The sequence below is a fragment of the Malus domestica genome, chromosome 06 (assembly GCF_042453785.1).
Source record: "Malus domestica chromosome 06, GDT2T_hap1".
In the NCBI taxonomy this organism is placed as follows: Eukaryota; Viridiplantae; Streptophyta; class Magnoliopsida; order Rosales; family Rosaceae; genus Malus; species Malus domestica.
Genome location: NC_091666.1, coordinates 21,448,227 through 21,463,670, shown reverse-complemented (window position 1 = coordinate 21,463,670; position 15,444 = coordinate 21,448,227). Strand labels below are relative to the sequence as shown.

General features: G+C 36.6%; 1 protein-coding gene and 1 long non-coding RNA gene across 3 annotated transcripts; both read left to right on the top strand.

Annotated features, from left to right (window-relative positions):
* The first annotated feature begins 474 nt into the window (after nt 1-474).
* Nucleotides 475-1,107, top strand: LOC139196866 (late embryogenesis abundant protein At1g64065-like). Its single transcript, XM_070823214.1, has one exon. The coding sequence runs from the start codon at nt 475-477 to the stop codon at nt 1,105-1,107; it is 633 nt and encodes a 210-aa protein (XP_070679315.1).
* An 11,388-nt stretch (nt 1,108-12,495) lies between these two features.
* LOC139197049 (uncharacterized) lies at nt 12,496-14,675 on the top strand. 2 transcript variants are annotated; one of them, XR_011582033.1, is made up of 4 exons: nt 12,496-12,899; nt 12,987-13,077; nt 13,752-13,814; nt 14,497-14,675. It is a non-coding gene; the product is annotated as an uncharacterized lncRNA (long non-coding RNA). The 2 variants fall into 2 exon arrangements; XR_011582034.1 differs by lacking the exon at nt 13,752-13,814 and having other exon boundaries at nt 12,500-12,899.
* Nucleotides 14,676-15,444: the final 769 nt, after the last annotated feature.

Sequence of the window (15,444 nt, the reverse complement as noted above, 5' to 3'; positions counted from 1 at the left end):
TCTTACGATTGTATAAATTAAAGAAAAATAAATAATTAATTAAAAAGTGCAAAAAGAGAAATTGATAGTGTGAAAATCACCCTAGAAATGTCCTTCTTGTCCAAGTTTATAAATATTAAAGTGTACTAATAGATGCTTCCGTTGATATTTTGAATGTCAATGTCAAGACAGCTGCAAGAAAAAATAACAATATAAGATGATCTAAAGTGTATATTAGATGCTTCGCCAAAGTCGTCGATCATCTAGAAGACAGTAAGTTCACCTTTGGCTTTGGACGCGTTTGGCGCGTCTGCAATCAAATTCTTCCCTTGAAACTCTCACTTTACAGGAAGCTCATTCCCCTACACAACTTATTGAAAATAGGCCAAACTCCAAACGCTATATATAGCGCACAACTCTTCCGTCATTTCCACAAACTCCCTTCACTTCCAAGTTTCATCCCTGAAAACATACACCTCAAACAATCACAAGAACATGGCCGAAAAGAACCAACAGGTTTATCCTTTAGCACCGGCAAATGGTTACACAAAAAGTGATGCAGAGTCTTTGGAATCCGTTGATGAGCTGAAACGCAAGAAGAGAATCAAGTTAGCCATTTACATTGGTATTTTCCTTGTGTTTCAGATCATGGTCATAACAGCGATGAGTCTCACTGTCCTGAAAGTTAAGACCCCGAAAGTCAGACTAGGCAACATCAACGTCCAAGAGCTCAACTCCGCCCCAGCAACACCTTCATTCGACACGAAATTCTCAACCCAAATCAAAGTCAAGAACACAAATTTTGGTCCATACAAGTTTGATGCAGCCATTGTCACGTTTTTGTACCAAGGTGCAACTGTCGGGCAAGTTTCTATTCCAAAGAGCAAGGCTGGAATGCTTTCCACCAAAAAAATTGACGTCAAGGTGAGCTTGAGTTCAAGTGCATTGAGCAGTTCTAATCTTGGCAGTGAATTGAACAGCGGGGTGTTGACTCTCAACAGCGCGGCTAAGTTGACAGGAAAGGTTGAACTTATGTTGATAATGAAGAAGAAGAAATCTTCCACCATGGACTGTACCATTGCATTTGATTTGTCATCAAAGACGCTCAAAAGTTTGCAGTGCAAGTGATCAGACTTGCGAGATCAATATTAATTCTTGATTTATTATTTTTTCATTTTTTTTTTCACTCTTTGTCAGTTTAGTGTATTTTCTGCAGAAATACGATATTATTGCTGTACTTGTTTTTTAAATATGATGCCCTATTTTTTTTTTTCTTATCGTTATTTTGTTTGTACTTACTACATTTTAGGCATATATATTCAACCATTCCATAAGCCAGTAAGGGAGCGTTTGTTTGTCCTCACTAAGTGGGACTGGACTGGACTGGACTAATAGTTAGTCCAGTCTGATGTTTGTTATCATGCGGGACTAGTCTTAATGAGACTAGCCCGGACTCGCCTACACTAAAGGCTTCACTAAGAGGTCTTAGACCCCCTAAAAACCACGGGATTGCTAGTCCCGTCTCCCTGTTCTGCAAGCAACGTCGCTCAAACCCGCATGAGCAGCACCAACCCTCCTTCGTCCCATAAACCCAGCGCCCTTTTGGCATCTGGGTCGATGATTTGGTGTCTTTTTCCATCTGGGTCTACCTGAACGACGGCAAAAATGGGTCTGATGGTGATCCAGATTCTTCCGCTGACAGCAAGATTGAAAACTTTAGCATTGGTGCAATGACTCTGAGTGATTTTTCTTGACCAACTATGATTTGCCTAGAAAATACAAGAACCAAATTTGAAGAAAATAGAAAAAATAAATACAAAGAGAGCGATGGGAGACAGAACATTATACAGAGGAGAAATGAGAGAAACAAAAGGAAGGGGAGGGAGACACTGGTAACAAAAAAAAAAGGTGCAAAGATGGGGAGAAAAGGGAAATGGGAGGGAGAGGCGGAGGGACAAAAATGGGGAAAAAGGGAAAGGGGCAGAAAACAAAATTTTGAAATATCCATTAAAACCCATGAAGGTTTAAGCACAAAATCTAAAATAAAATTGATAAGAGATAGATTAATAATTGAAGAGCAAAGATTGATGAACAATTGAGAGTTACCCGCGAGAGAGAAGGCTTTGCGAGATGGATTGCTGCTTTGTTTTCTCAAAGTGGAATGTCAGTTTGCCTAAGTGGGTTTATGGACGAGATCTTTCCAAAATGAAGAAGAGGATTCTAGAAATAAAAAGAAAAAGAAATAATAATAATAAAATATTAATCGATATATAGTAAATTAATATAAAATAATATAATATTGTAATCCTGCTTCTTAGTCCAATGCTACACCAAACACTTCCCTAAATCAGTCCAGCTTAGTCTAGTCTAAGCCAGTCTAGCTTAGTCCCTAAAGCTAGTCCAGTCCGAAATAGTCCGGTGCAACAAACGTAGATTACAATTTAATCTACTATCATATATATGTGTGCCATATGTCTTTAAGAGACATCATTTGGGCTTGCCGCACACCCCCTTTGTTATTTGGTTTTAGCCTGATTCGCTATTATTTTATTTATTTTGTTAATTCAGTCTTTTCTATCGGACTAGACTTCCTTATTTATTTTAGTTCAAGTAACTTATAATAAATATAAGGCCCAAACCGATTAATCAAATATAAAATGAAAAAAGATTTCTATAAACAATTCATATTAAATTCAGACTTCATCAATTTTACATAGTTAGAAACCATTCTAATTCAACCTTATAGGAATATCTACAAACCGAATAGTAACATTTAACAATGAGTTTCAGCTACCTAGATTAGTTAGCATATGTTTGAATTCATATAACACATATTTAGAACCTTAGTTACAGTTACAATGCAATTAAGTTCATTTGTCTACTATATTCCAATCATATATTTTAGAGAATGGAACATTTGTCAAATGCTAAGCATGAATATGATCGCCATGATGTATCTCATGTACGTTGCTTTGGCCAAAGACTGCTTCTGGAGATAGATCGTCAATAGGCTACTAGAATATCAACCTTCATGATCACCTAGAAGGTGACAGATTCCTTTTTGTGCATTCACGTATCTCCATGTTGATACACATGATCCCGAACCTCCCACTAAAGGGCTCCGCTATTGTTTGAGAGCTTCAAGGTGAGACTGATATCAGTTTCATTAACACAAGATAACCAGTGAAGCCTCATGTATAAGTACTAGTAGCATCTATAACTCAAAAGTGTGGAATGATTGACAAGTAGGAAATCTTCCTTTCGTACACTTTTATGGTTGGTTAATATTTAGTGAACTCGATCTCATAGACGAGCACCTTTATACATATTCCATGTCACTACATGCTTTGTCCAAGACTTATTAATGCATATGACACAAATGGGCCTTTGTTGATACTACTACAAAAAACACTTTGCGCGACGAAATAAGATTTGTTGCGCAAAGTAAGATTTTGTCGCTCAAAACCTTGTGCGATGAAATTTTTGTCACGCATGGTTCGTCGTGCAAAGCTCGTGAAGATAGGGTTTGCGCAACGAAACACGAAGGTACTTTGCACGACAAAATATTTCGTCACGCTAAGTTTTTTATTTTTGATTTTTGATTTAATTAAATTAATTTAATATTTTGCACAATGAAATATTTGGTAGTGCAAGATTTTGCGGACGAAAGTTTTTAGTTTTTATTTTTTTATTTAATTAAATTGAATTTTTTTTCTATTATTTCTATTATTTAATTTACTTATAGTAATTGTTTGTGCGACAAAATATTTGGTAGTGCAAGATTTTTTGAATTTTTACCTTTTTAATTTAATTTAATTGTATGCCTTTATTTTTTTAATTACTTTAATTTAAATTGACATACTCAAAATAAAATTACATATGAAAATTAGTGATCAAATTATCCATAATATACATATAAATTAACAAATTACAATAATAAAATCCTAATACAAGTTTGTTTTGGGGGTGGTGGTGGTGGGGGATATGGTCCGATAGCATCATAATCCTCAGCTTTCATCGTCAAAGTCCTGACAGATTCCCTACAAAAAAAAAAAACAAACAAACATGGTCAAATAATAAAAAAAAAAACATAAATTAATACCAAAAAATGGGCATAACCTCCCCTAAAATTGGCATACCCCAAATCTGACCCCAAACTCCACCCCTCAACCTATACCCGACCTCAAACCCCACCTAAACCCAAAATTAACTGCAAAAACACATATTAATGTAAAATATATTAAAATTTGGAGAGAAAATACCTTTTGGCAAGATTAAGAGTGAGTGAGAGATAGGGAGAGAGATGAGTAAGTGAGAGGTAGAGAGAGAGGAGAGGCTGAGAAGAGATAATGAGAGAGTGAGTGAGAGTGAGAGATAGAGATAGAGAGAGAGAGAAGAGATTGAGTGTGAGAGAGGGGGTTGGATTTGGGGAGAGGGAAAGAGAGCAGAGGTATGAGAACTTGAGAGATACATTGAGAAAATTGTGGAGGAGTTATTTTGGTTTTAAAAACCGTAGCACTTTGTGCGACGAAGGATACGATCTTACACAATGAAAAATTGGTCAAGCAAAGTTTAGGCGATGAAATATTGATATTTGTCGTGCAAAAGTTTTTAAAAAATAATAAAAACTTATGAGAATAACTATATTTTAAAATTTATAATATAAAAATAAATAAAAACAAAAATAAATTGGGTTTAGGCGACGTAATATTTGGTTTCGTCGCACAAAGATTTTTTAAAAAATAATTTTATTTTATTTATTTATTTTTGTAAAGACTTTGTGTGACGAAATTTAAAGTTTTGTCATGCAAAGTGACTTTGCGTGACGATGTGTGTTTCGTCGCGCAAAGTTTTTTTTTTTTTATGTTTGATAGTCCTTTCATCATCCAATGGCTAGGAAGATAATTTTAGACCGAAGATCCATAGGCTACGTATATCAGGATTGGAACATCTTTACATCTGGTCCTTACTACTTAAGTTATTCCTAGTTATTCCTTGGATCATTCTAATCAATAACGAAGTTTCCTAATCTACTATTAGGTCCTGTGCTCGGCGAATGTTCTCACTTGCCTTTTGTCGTCGATGACTCGACATTCGGTTACCTTGAATAACCAATTACGTGTTGCCACGTCAATTACTTTTCGGGCATACTCCAATAATCTCCCACTTACACAAAAGGTAGTTGATGCGCACGACAATTCGTACTATTACGAATTTCGTCCCAGTTATATGCATTCATCACTCATTGAGTAATGGTGTCCAGTACGTTTTTTTCGATTATCGCCTCTAAGAATGTTTATGCTCATATCTCACTTGGATATGAATTAGAAGCTGATAAGAATTACTCCATGAAACCTATAAGGTCTTATGGCTTGAGCTATTGCCCCATCAAATCTGCGGTTAAGGGAAACTTGATGCTCTTGATTGGATTAGAGCTTCAAATTAAACTTTTGAATTCTGTAGTCTCCTTACAACTTTACTTGACACTTCTAAAATACTTTCAAGTTGCACTCACACTATGTCAAACATTTTGAATCCACTCGATGAATTTAATGGCGTGATACAAACAAAGTGCATCACCCAAGCTCCCACTTCTCAAACACTTTAACTATATCACATTGATTAATTAATACAAACATTAATTTGTCAATAATTAAATCATTAGATTGAATTGATCTTGTTTATCCCTTTAATAAAAAAATTAAATAATGAACAATGGACTTATAATAATGTGGTTCAAATTCGCCTTTAACGAAAATTAAACCTAAGATCTTAGCGGCTTTTGGCTTTCAACTTTTAAGTACTGGCTTTAGCTTTCTTTTTGGGCTTTGATTTAGATGATTCTCCCATGGTGAGTGATAGGGATTTTACTACTCATGTGAACGAGCTAAAAACTCCTATTATACTTGCAAGAATCACAAGGTTGTTGTAATATAAACGAATCTCGCAAGGTTGTTCTCCACAGGGATTATTAAATAATTCTAAACTAACCAAATTCCAATTAGTTATTGTAAAGTAGAAATTGAGATGATTGATTTTATAACCTACTTAAATTAAAAACGAAATTAACTATTAAAGATAAGACAATCTGCAATATTAAAATTGGGGGAAAAAGAAATCAGTTTTGGGAGAAATCAAATTAAGAAAGCACTAGGGTTCCACCATCACCTAGCAATCCTATGAACTTTTACCAATTACTTATGATCTACACATGCCACTTTGAAGGTTAGATTTTCCTAATTCATATTCTACTTGGAACCTCCAACATAGAACGTATATCTAACATGCAACCCGTTCGGACATTCGGATCAAATCTGAACATGAAAGACTCATTATTCTTTATGAAAATCCTTTGAAAAACCATGCAATCCTTAAGACGTGGTATTCATCCTAAGTGAAATTATAATTATTAATCACAAGAAGCCAACGTCAATTTCAGGGAACCTTCCGACCAAAATTGCATCAAATTAATTTTCTAAAGATCCTAATGGTGATCAGACATTAAGACAATTAGATAGTTTTTTTCCCGGTAATTAACAATTCAAAGTATGCATGCAATCAATCATAAGCAATTAAATAAAAATCACATATTCATGCTAAGACCCAAGACTTCGCCCTAGCAAAAGGAATTAGTTACGCATATTCATAATTAGAATCATAGAAAATATATTCAAGAAAATGATTGAAAGCAGCTTCAAGTAAAAAGTCTTCAAAACCCTAACAATTCTCTCTGTCTCCAAAATTGCATAAAAGAAAAGCGTAGCGAAATATGGTAGCCGGCCAACCAATTATATCTGCTAAGCCCCCCCCCCCCCACACAAACCCTAAAAACAGGTCATTTATTCCCACTAGGAAACTAAAAATAATAATAAAATAAAATAGGAAACATAACCCTAAATTAAATGGTAAAATTCGCCTAAAATCTAAACAGCCACGTTTTGGACCTATAAGCTACTCCAAAACTGGCCCAATATAGCTGGATTTAATGTTTGGAATATTCTGAATACTTCTCCAGAAGGCCACAAACCTATCCGAGGTCATCTTGGCTCCAAAAACGCAATTTAAGCCCAAAAACGTCATTTTCCAGCACTGCGCATCGCTCCTTTATTTTATCGCCAGAAAATAACCGCTTAGTGGAAAAATCCCAGATTTTGATACGATCAAGCTAAGTGACTCACGAACATCCTCCGACTAGAATTAATTACTCCAAAATTCGTCCATTTGATCCTGTTTTGCTCCAGAGGAAGTCGAAAGTCATATATTAGAAATACAATTCAAAGTATCAAAATTCTTGTAAAATATTAACCAAAATATACTAAGATTAGGGTAAAATATATAATATAAAATCTACTCATCAGTGAGCAACTCTTTGCTCCCCTCATCTCTCTTGATATCTTTGCAAGCGATGGACGTCATCCGGACCAGTTTTTGTGTCGTACACGAGATGTCATTCGTATGGTAATTTAAAAGAATCGGCTGAATGAGTCCGGTACAGATTGCAGTATGATGTTATGTTGAAGACCAGGATAAAGATCAACCCCAAACCTCTTTATGTCATCAATCAAATGAACTCCCTAACAACATCAAAGCAGACCGTGCGGATATCTTCTCCGAACAACTTCCCAAGTTGATCGATGATAACTTTTGGCGGTTTTCATTTGTCTGTCTGTCTTTGAAGTTCGAGACTCAAGTTTACTAGCATATAGCAATGCGATGTCTCATTAGCCTCCAACAAAGTCTTCCTTTCACGCCTTTTTCTGTTGAGTGGCGTTATCAGATAACTTCTTAGTAGGAGGGTCCGCATCCATATGGAATGCTAACTTCTCAACAGTTAAGACATAGCGAATATTGCGGAGCCAATATTGAAAGTTTGGGCCAGTAAGCTTGTCTTCTTTGAGGTTTTTGAGAGAGAGTTTGTCATTGCTATAAAATAAACATACAAACAAATTTTAATTAGTTTTAGTTGTTTAAATAATCACCAATCAAATTTTGGTCTTAAAAATAAGATTGGGTCCTATCACATTTTTTGAGAGAGAGTTGTTTAAATAAGAGGTCTAAATACCACATGTACAACTAATACTCGACTAGTTATTCACCACAAGACATTTTAAACTCCCTTGCCATATTTTGCAAATACCGACGTTTAGCCTCTAAAATTGTTTACTTATCCTCACAACTTTGGTTAGTTCTTTACGCACCAAGTAGTGCCTTATTTGAATTAGTATCCTTAAATATACTCCAAGCAATCATAGTAGTCATATTCAAAGTATTCATCAACACAAATTTAAAACAAAAACATCGTTGGGGAAACGTATCCCTCGGCTGAAATTGACATGATCATGGGCTTCTAAAAATTTGATCCAATCCCGGGTCACGAAGATTGGTTCAGCTTGGTATGAGTGGTGTTAATTTATTTTAATTTCCTTAAAGAAACCCTGAATGTAAAATAAATACAAAGAAACCAAATCATCATACAGTGGTTAGTCAGGAGGCCGTGCCTTCTTTGTGTCGTACTTTTATGCGCAAGTGGAAGCAAATTCTAACAAAATACTAAATATCAACATAATAAACGAATGCTAAAACAAACAATCTCAAAATAGCAACACAAGAGATTAACGTGGTTTGGCATAAAAGCCTACGTCCATGGACGAAGAACAGCGAGGAATTTCACTAAATAAATGGTGATACAAAAGAGTGTTTAAACTTTCACAATCCAAATCCCACAAAATTACAAATCCAAAACCAAACGAGTAGAAAACTCAAAATAAACTGAGTGGATTCTCCCATCATTGGTTGCTCTCGGTTGTCGTTGGTTGCATTGGAATTGGAATCTACATCTGCTTGGCCATTGGTTTCCTTCTTGGAAAGTTCATGTTGTTACCACCATGGTTTGACAAGAGGTGTTGGAAAATTAATTTATTATGGTTTTTATTAGTTTACTTGGAGGACACGGATTAGGATTCCTTGCCCGTTAAGTTTAGGATTTCTTTCTATATATAGGACTGCTTGTATTTATTATGAACAACTCAGTCAAGATGTAGACTCTTTAGTTCATGTAGCCTTCTTGGCAACTGTAGTTCTTTGTTTTTAATAATAAAGTTTTACATTCCATTTGTTCCTTTTATACTTTGATTTTCAACTTTGCTCCGTTCCTTCATGAACCGAACTTCAATGAGCCAAACACGAGTGGAACCTGGTCAAGCTCAAATTGTTTCGAGCTAATTTACGGCCCTAGTTGTGTGATTTTATTCCCTACCTTAACGCACATAGATTTTTTTTTTTTTTTGACAAACAATAGGATAATCTACATTAAATTCATCTAAACTATGAGGATGGGGAGTTTGAATCCAAGAGGTAATAAGTTGAAGAGGAAATCCTTATCCACAAAGACAGTCCACCACTTGCAACTTTGATAGATTTTTAAATTGTGGCTAGTAAGTTTACATCTTTGTATTCGCATCTATTAGATTCATAATTTATATTAATCCCTCGGCTCTAAAGGACCGAAACTTTCAGTCTTCAAGAGTTTTGAACTTCTTGCTTATGATGGTTCACAAGCAACAATAGACCAACAATATTTATGTTAATTTTATAAATAGATCAATCATGTATTGTGATACTTAAATGCATTTAAAATAAACAAAAATTACAAAATCTGCAACTACAGCTGGCACCCACTTCAATTAACACTCTCTTTCTTATAGTTTTATATTTTGAATAAGTTAATACGGATCAGACACTGCAATGCAATGTCTGTTTCTCTATTCTGCTTTTTAAATTTGGATTGAGACACTGAGTTGTAGTGTCTATTTATTGTTTTCATTTTTTCCATCACTCACACACCTCCAACATGTTCCTTTGTACATTTGGATTCAGACACTGCAATGCAGTGTCCGTTTCCTAGTTCTACTTTTTCCATCACTCACATGTCTCCTACACACCTCATGCAACTCATGATTTTACATTTAGCTTCAGACACTGTAATGCAATGTTCGTTTCCTAGCTCTATTGTTTACATTTAGATTCATACACTGTAATGTAGTGTCTGTTTCCTGGTTATGTTTTTTACATTTGCATTAGAACATTGTAATGCAATGTCTGTTTCTTGGTTCCCCTTTTTTTTTTTACTTGAGTAGACTCCTTTATGTAAACGTAGGGCAAGAGAGAGTGATATAATATACATTTTCTAACTATTTGTTGGATTCAGATCCTCTCAAGATCAGTTCTATAGGAATAGAAATCTAACGGCCAAATCTTCCTCCCCCGCCTCTCTTCCCCCTCAACTCCTACTTCTCCCTCGCACCCCTACACCGCATCGTTGTTAAGAAACCTCAAATTCAATTGCAGGTCATATGTGCACTAAGTCTGATTTATTTTTTCACTATCCCTTACTATTTTAGTTTTTTATTTGTCATCTCTTCCTTCTTCTTCATCTTTGAGATTTCTCTCACTCTAATTCTTCCATAGTTATGAAAAAGATCTCTGCAACCAAAAGACATTGGTTTGCACGACCCCTCTCTTTGTTGTTTCATTAACATCGACTAAGATTTTAAGGTCAAGGGACTTGCAACTGAGGGATGTGGTGGTGTTTGGGGCTGATTTTGGAGAGGGTAAGGTGAGGGACTTTCAATTGGTGGTCGTGGGTTGGGTGGGTTGTGGTAATGTTGGGGCTGATTTTGAGGTGGGGTTGAATTTAATTTCGAATTTGAGGAGTTAGTGGTTCGAGGTTGAGAGCTTCGAAGTGAGGGAAAAAGAGAAGAGTTGAGGGAAAAAGAGGAAGGATAAGAGATTTTGGCCGTTGGATTTGTATCAATGGATGAGATCCATCGGCTCGAAGGATCTCCACAAATTGATCGGGAGATGATCTAAATCCATATTTATAATAGCTTAACCCCATATAACATTTATAGAGAGAGAAAGAGACAGTAAATGATAGAATAGTCAAATTCTAACTATTTATAATGACTTAAAGCCTATGTGGCATTAATCATTGACCTATGCCTAATTAATAAAAATATATCATTGATAAAGTCCAAAACACAAATATGTCATTGATATATGGCTTAATAGTAAAAATTTTATTGACCTTTGGCTAAATTACCTAAATATAAATTTTGATGATACTATAAACAATTTGATTAGTGAAGGGTGATTATTATAGAGTAATGGCTTACAATCTCACCTGCCATTTGAGAGATGTGGTGTATGCCACGGATAAAATTGAATCTTATGTTGATGATTAAAACTTTGCACGACCAATCTTTCGTTGCGCAAACCTTTGCTCAACCAATCTTTTTATCGTGCAAAATCCAAAAAATTTGGGTGGGCGCCAAAAATGGGATGTGGGAATTTTTTTTTAAGGCTTTATGTGACCAATCTTTTGTCATGCACAATCGTATTATTCGTTGCACAAAGTGATACGGTTTTTAAAACCAAAATAACTCCACAAATGTCTCAATGTCTCGCTCTATTCTCTTACCTTTACTTTCTCTTCCCCTCTCCCCAAATCCGACCCTCTCACACTCACTCCTCTGACTCTCTCTCTCTCTCTCTCTCTCTCTCTCTCTCTCTCTCTCACTATCTCCTCTCATTGTCTCACACTCTCTCCTTCCTATCTCTCACTCACTCTCAATCTTGCTAAAAGGTATTTTCTCCCTAAAATTTAATATTTTTTTTCATTAATGTGTTTTTGGAGCTAATTTTGGATTTAAGGTGGGGTTTGGGGTCGGGTATATGGTGAGGGGGGAGTTTGAGGGTCAGATTTGGGGTATGCCAATTTTTTGGTATTATTTTGTGTTGTTTTCTTGGTTATTTGACCATTTTTTTCTCGTAGGGAATCGTCGTGACTTTGACGGAGAAAGTTGAGATGTTAAGAATTAGGATGCTATCGGACCATATCCCATGCCAGCACCACTACAATATACTTGCATTAGGATTTTCTTAATGTACTTTATTAATTTTTAGATATATATATATATATATATATAACTTATATTATGAATAATTTGATCAGTATTTTTCGTATGTAATTTTATTTTGAATGTGTCAATTTAAATTAAAGCAATTGAAAAATAAAGTCATCATAAATTAAATTACATTAAAAAAAAAGTAAAAACTCAAAAAATCTTGCGCTACCAAATATTTCGCCATGCAAACAATTACTATAATTAAATTAAAATAAGAGAAATAATAAAACAATTTTCGTCATGCAAAATATTAAATTAATTTAATTAAATAAAATACCAAAAAAAATCCAAAAACTTTGCGCGACGAAGATTAATTTTGATCGCGCAACCCTCTCTTCATGAGCTTTGCGTGACAAACCATTAGCGACAAAAATTTTGTCGTGCACGGTTTTGAGCAACGAATTCATACTTTGCGCAACAAATCTTATTTCATCGCGCAAAGTGTTTTTTGTAGTAGGACCAAAACTTTCAGTCTTCAAGAGTTTTGAACTTCTTGCTTGTGATGGTTCACAATGTAACACCCGCCCCCTAATTATAAAGATTTATGTTTTTAATTACCCCTAAATGTTTTAAATATATCAATTTCATCTTTTTTGTCTACCAAATCAGGATCCAAAGCATTGGATCCCTTTTCTTTCTAAATCTGCCACGTGGCAGCCCCCCAACTAATTTCTCTTTCTTCTCTCTTTCCCCCCCGTGAACTCCCTTCTTTCTTCTTCTTTTTTTTGTTTTTCTTTTCTTTCTTCATGTCTCTCCCTCTCGGCTCTCTCTCATCTCTCACTTCTCTCCCTCTTCTCTGCACCGCGCACACACGCACGCACCCATCTCCCCACGCGAGGAAGCCCATCACCCTTCATCACCGCGTCCTGCTCTCTCTCTCTCTCTCCCTCTCGTTCCCGCGACCCCAGAGAACCGGAAAAGGAGCTCCGGCGAGATTTTTCAATCTCCGGTTAGGTAAGCCCCTAATTCTCTCTTTTCGTCCTTGATTCTTGCGAGATTGAGGTTTAATTGGAGTTAATTCGTGATTTTTGGAGGTTATAGGACGAAATCGAAGCCGGGTGTAAGCACACCCAACTCCAGCGACCTCGGGGGTTATTCCGGCCATCTCCGGTCGTTCCACGACGAAAGGAAGGTATAGAAATTCTCCCTTCGTCTTGCTCTTTGTTTTGGTACCTAGATCGAAGTCTAGGGTTGTGTGTGGAAGTCGGCCGGAGCTGTGAAGCTTCGGTGGTGGTGCTCCGGTGAGGCCAGGCCTTCCAGGCCGGTTCCTGTAGCAAGAGGGCCTTAGGCCCGTGTGGTGGGGAAGCCCAAATCCTAACCCATATCCTTTTAATTATTTTTTTTAATTTAATTTAATTGTTATTGTTTTAGGACCCAAAGGCCCTCGGGCCGTTTATGTTTAGGGCCTGTGGCCCATGACCCAACCCAAAAACCTTTTAAGGTTTTTATTTATTTTATTTTCTGTTTTAGGAATTTAGGGCCCTTTGGGCCATTTTCTGTTAAGGGGCTGAAAGCCCTTTTCCTCAAAACCTTTAAGGCCCTTTTCAGCCCAACCCAATTCAAAGCCCAATTGACTTTGACCTCTGACCAGTTGACTGTTGACTTAGTCAACGGTCAACGGTCAGAGTTGACTTTGACTTTGATCGGTCAACGATCAACGTTGACTTTTTGAGTTGACTTTTCGAGGTTTCGTCCAGGACCTCTCCTAGGCTAATTTCGACGTCCTGGACTCGTTTTTGAAGTCCGTTTTCCCAAATTCAATCGTTTGAATAGAGTTTGACCAAAGGTACTCCTTTATGTGAATAGGTGAAATTATTAACGGTGATTCCGCTATACCTTTTTGGTACAGCTTTGCATCATCGGTGTACGGTGAGTGGACCCCTTCTAAAAATGCATGTTTTATTAATAGAAATGCATACATGAAAAGCATGATTTAATACTTATGTTTTATGAAGTACTTTATGAGATAGTATGCTTACTGAGGCTAGATTGAATTATTACTATTTTTCCTATAACCCATGTCCTTATAGAATATCCGATGGATGACGATATGATATTTAGAACATGTTTAGAACACCTCTTTGTAGTATAGATGATGGATGACTTTATACTACGAAGTTGTTTTTCAATATAAATATGTTCAGTGGTTTTGTACTTACCTAGTGGTCCTTTCCGCTACGGGACGTAGGGATAGATTCCGGTCCGTCCCGGGCGACGGTTTGGTGTTGGCATAGGGCCTGGAGTATGTTTCCTTTGGCTATTTAGCACAGGGATGGGGAGCCGGCATGGGGCCTGAAGTGTATTTTCCTCTGATTGTCTGCTCAGAGACGGGGAGTCGGCATGGGGCCTGGGGGTTATCGGACAATTCACTAGTGATTATTATATATACAAGTTATGATTTGAGATATTGCACGGCATGCTAGGTTTTGGAAAACCTATGTTTATCATTATATATGTGTTTTCATAAAACCTGGGGGTTAGTACGTTGATAACTGTTTTACTATATATATATCAACTTGGTCCACTCATGTTTGTTTTGCGCCCCCTTCAGGACTTAGAATCGAGGCGTACAATCCTGACATCCAGGCACTTCCGCTTCAGCATCTTCGAGTCCTTTCGGTGTAGGATCCATTCTTTTGTTCACTCCAATTTATATTATTTCTTTCGATGTTCTAGTTAGTTGTATGCTCTGAACACGTTCCTTAAATGCATATTCTTTATTCTTTTATATTTATAAGTCTTATATATCCGTTGTTTTCAGCATTTGCACTTAATAAATGGCTTTCGTCACCCTCGGGTGTCGGCCAGCACGTGCCTATCCTAGTATTCGGGGAAATATCGGGATCGGGGCGTGTCAGATTGGTATCAGAGCGTGGTTTGTTCAGAGCATACTTAGGATATTCTCTTACTAAAGTAGTGTGTCGGTTTTGACATCATTTGGATGTCAGGACTTCTAGATTTGATGTCATTCGGCACAGTTGTGCGAGCTTTTCTCTGTTTGAATTGTCACATTCCGGTTGAAATATAAGAAAATTCGTGTCGGGATTGTGCCTCATCGGTGACGTGTTTGATTTGTTGGACGACTTTCAGCTTCAGATTGATACTCTACGACGTGCATTCCTTGGGAATGACGGGCATAGTCGGTGTTACTTGGAAGCGACGTGTTTTAGAAATCTCAGTTTGAGGAAGTCTGGTCAAGACTAGTTGTAAATTCGAAATGGCGATGCCACTCTGCAACATGCGTTCCTTAGGAATTGCGGGCGGAGTCGACTTTGCATCGAAATCTTGGGAGAAAATCAATGTTCTCAGACTCGTTTCCATTGAGGACATTCGTGTGAATCTTTAGAATGAATCTTTGTCGATTGTTCTATTGATAACCTTCTTGCTTATTCCAATGACGAAATCAAGTTCATTAACCTTTGACCGTCAGTTTCATACCAAATTCTTTGAGTGTTGACTTCGTTCGCATTAATTACTTTTCTTGGGAAACTCCTCGGTA

Coding starts and splice junctions, on each gene's coding strand:
- LOC139196866 (XM_070823214.1), top strand. CDS start 475: ATGGCCGAAAAGAACCAACAGGTTTATCCTTTAGCACCGGCAAATGGT.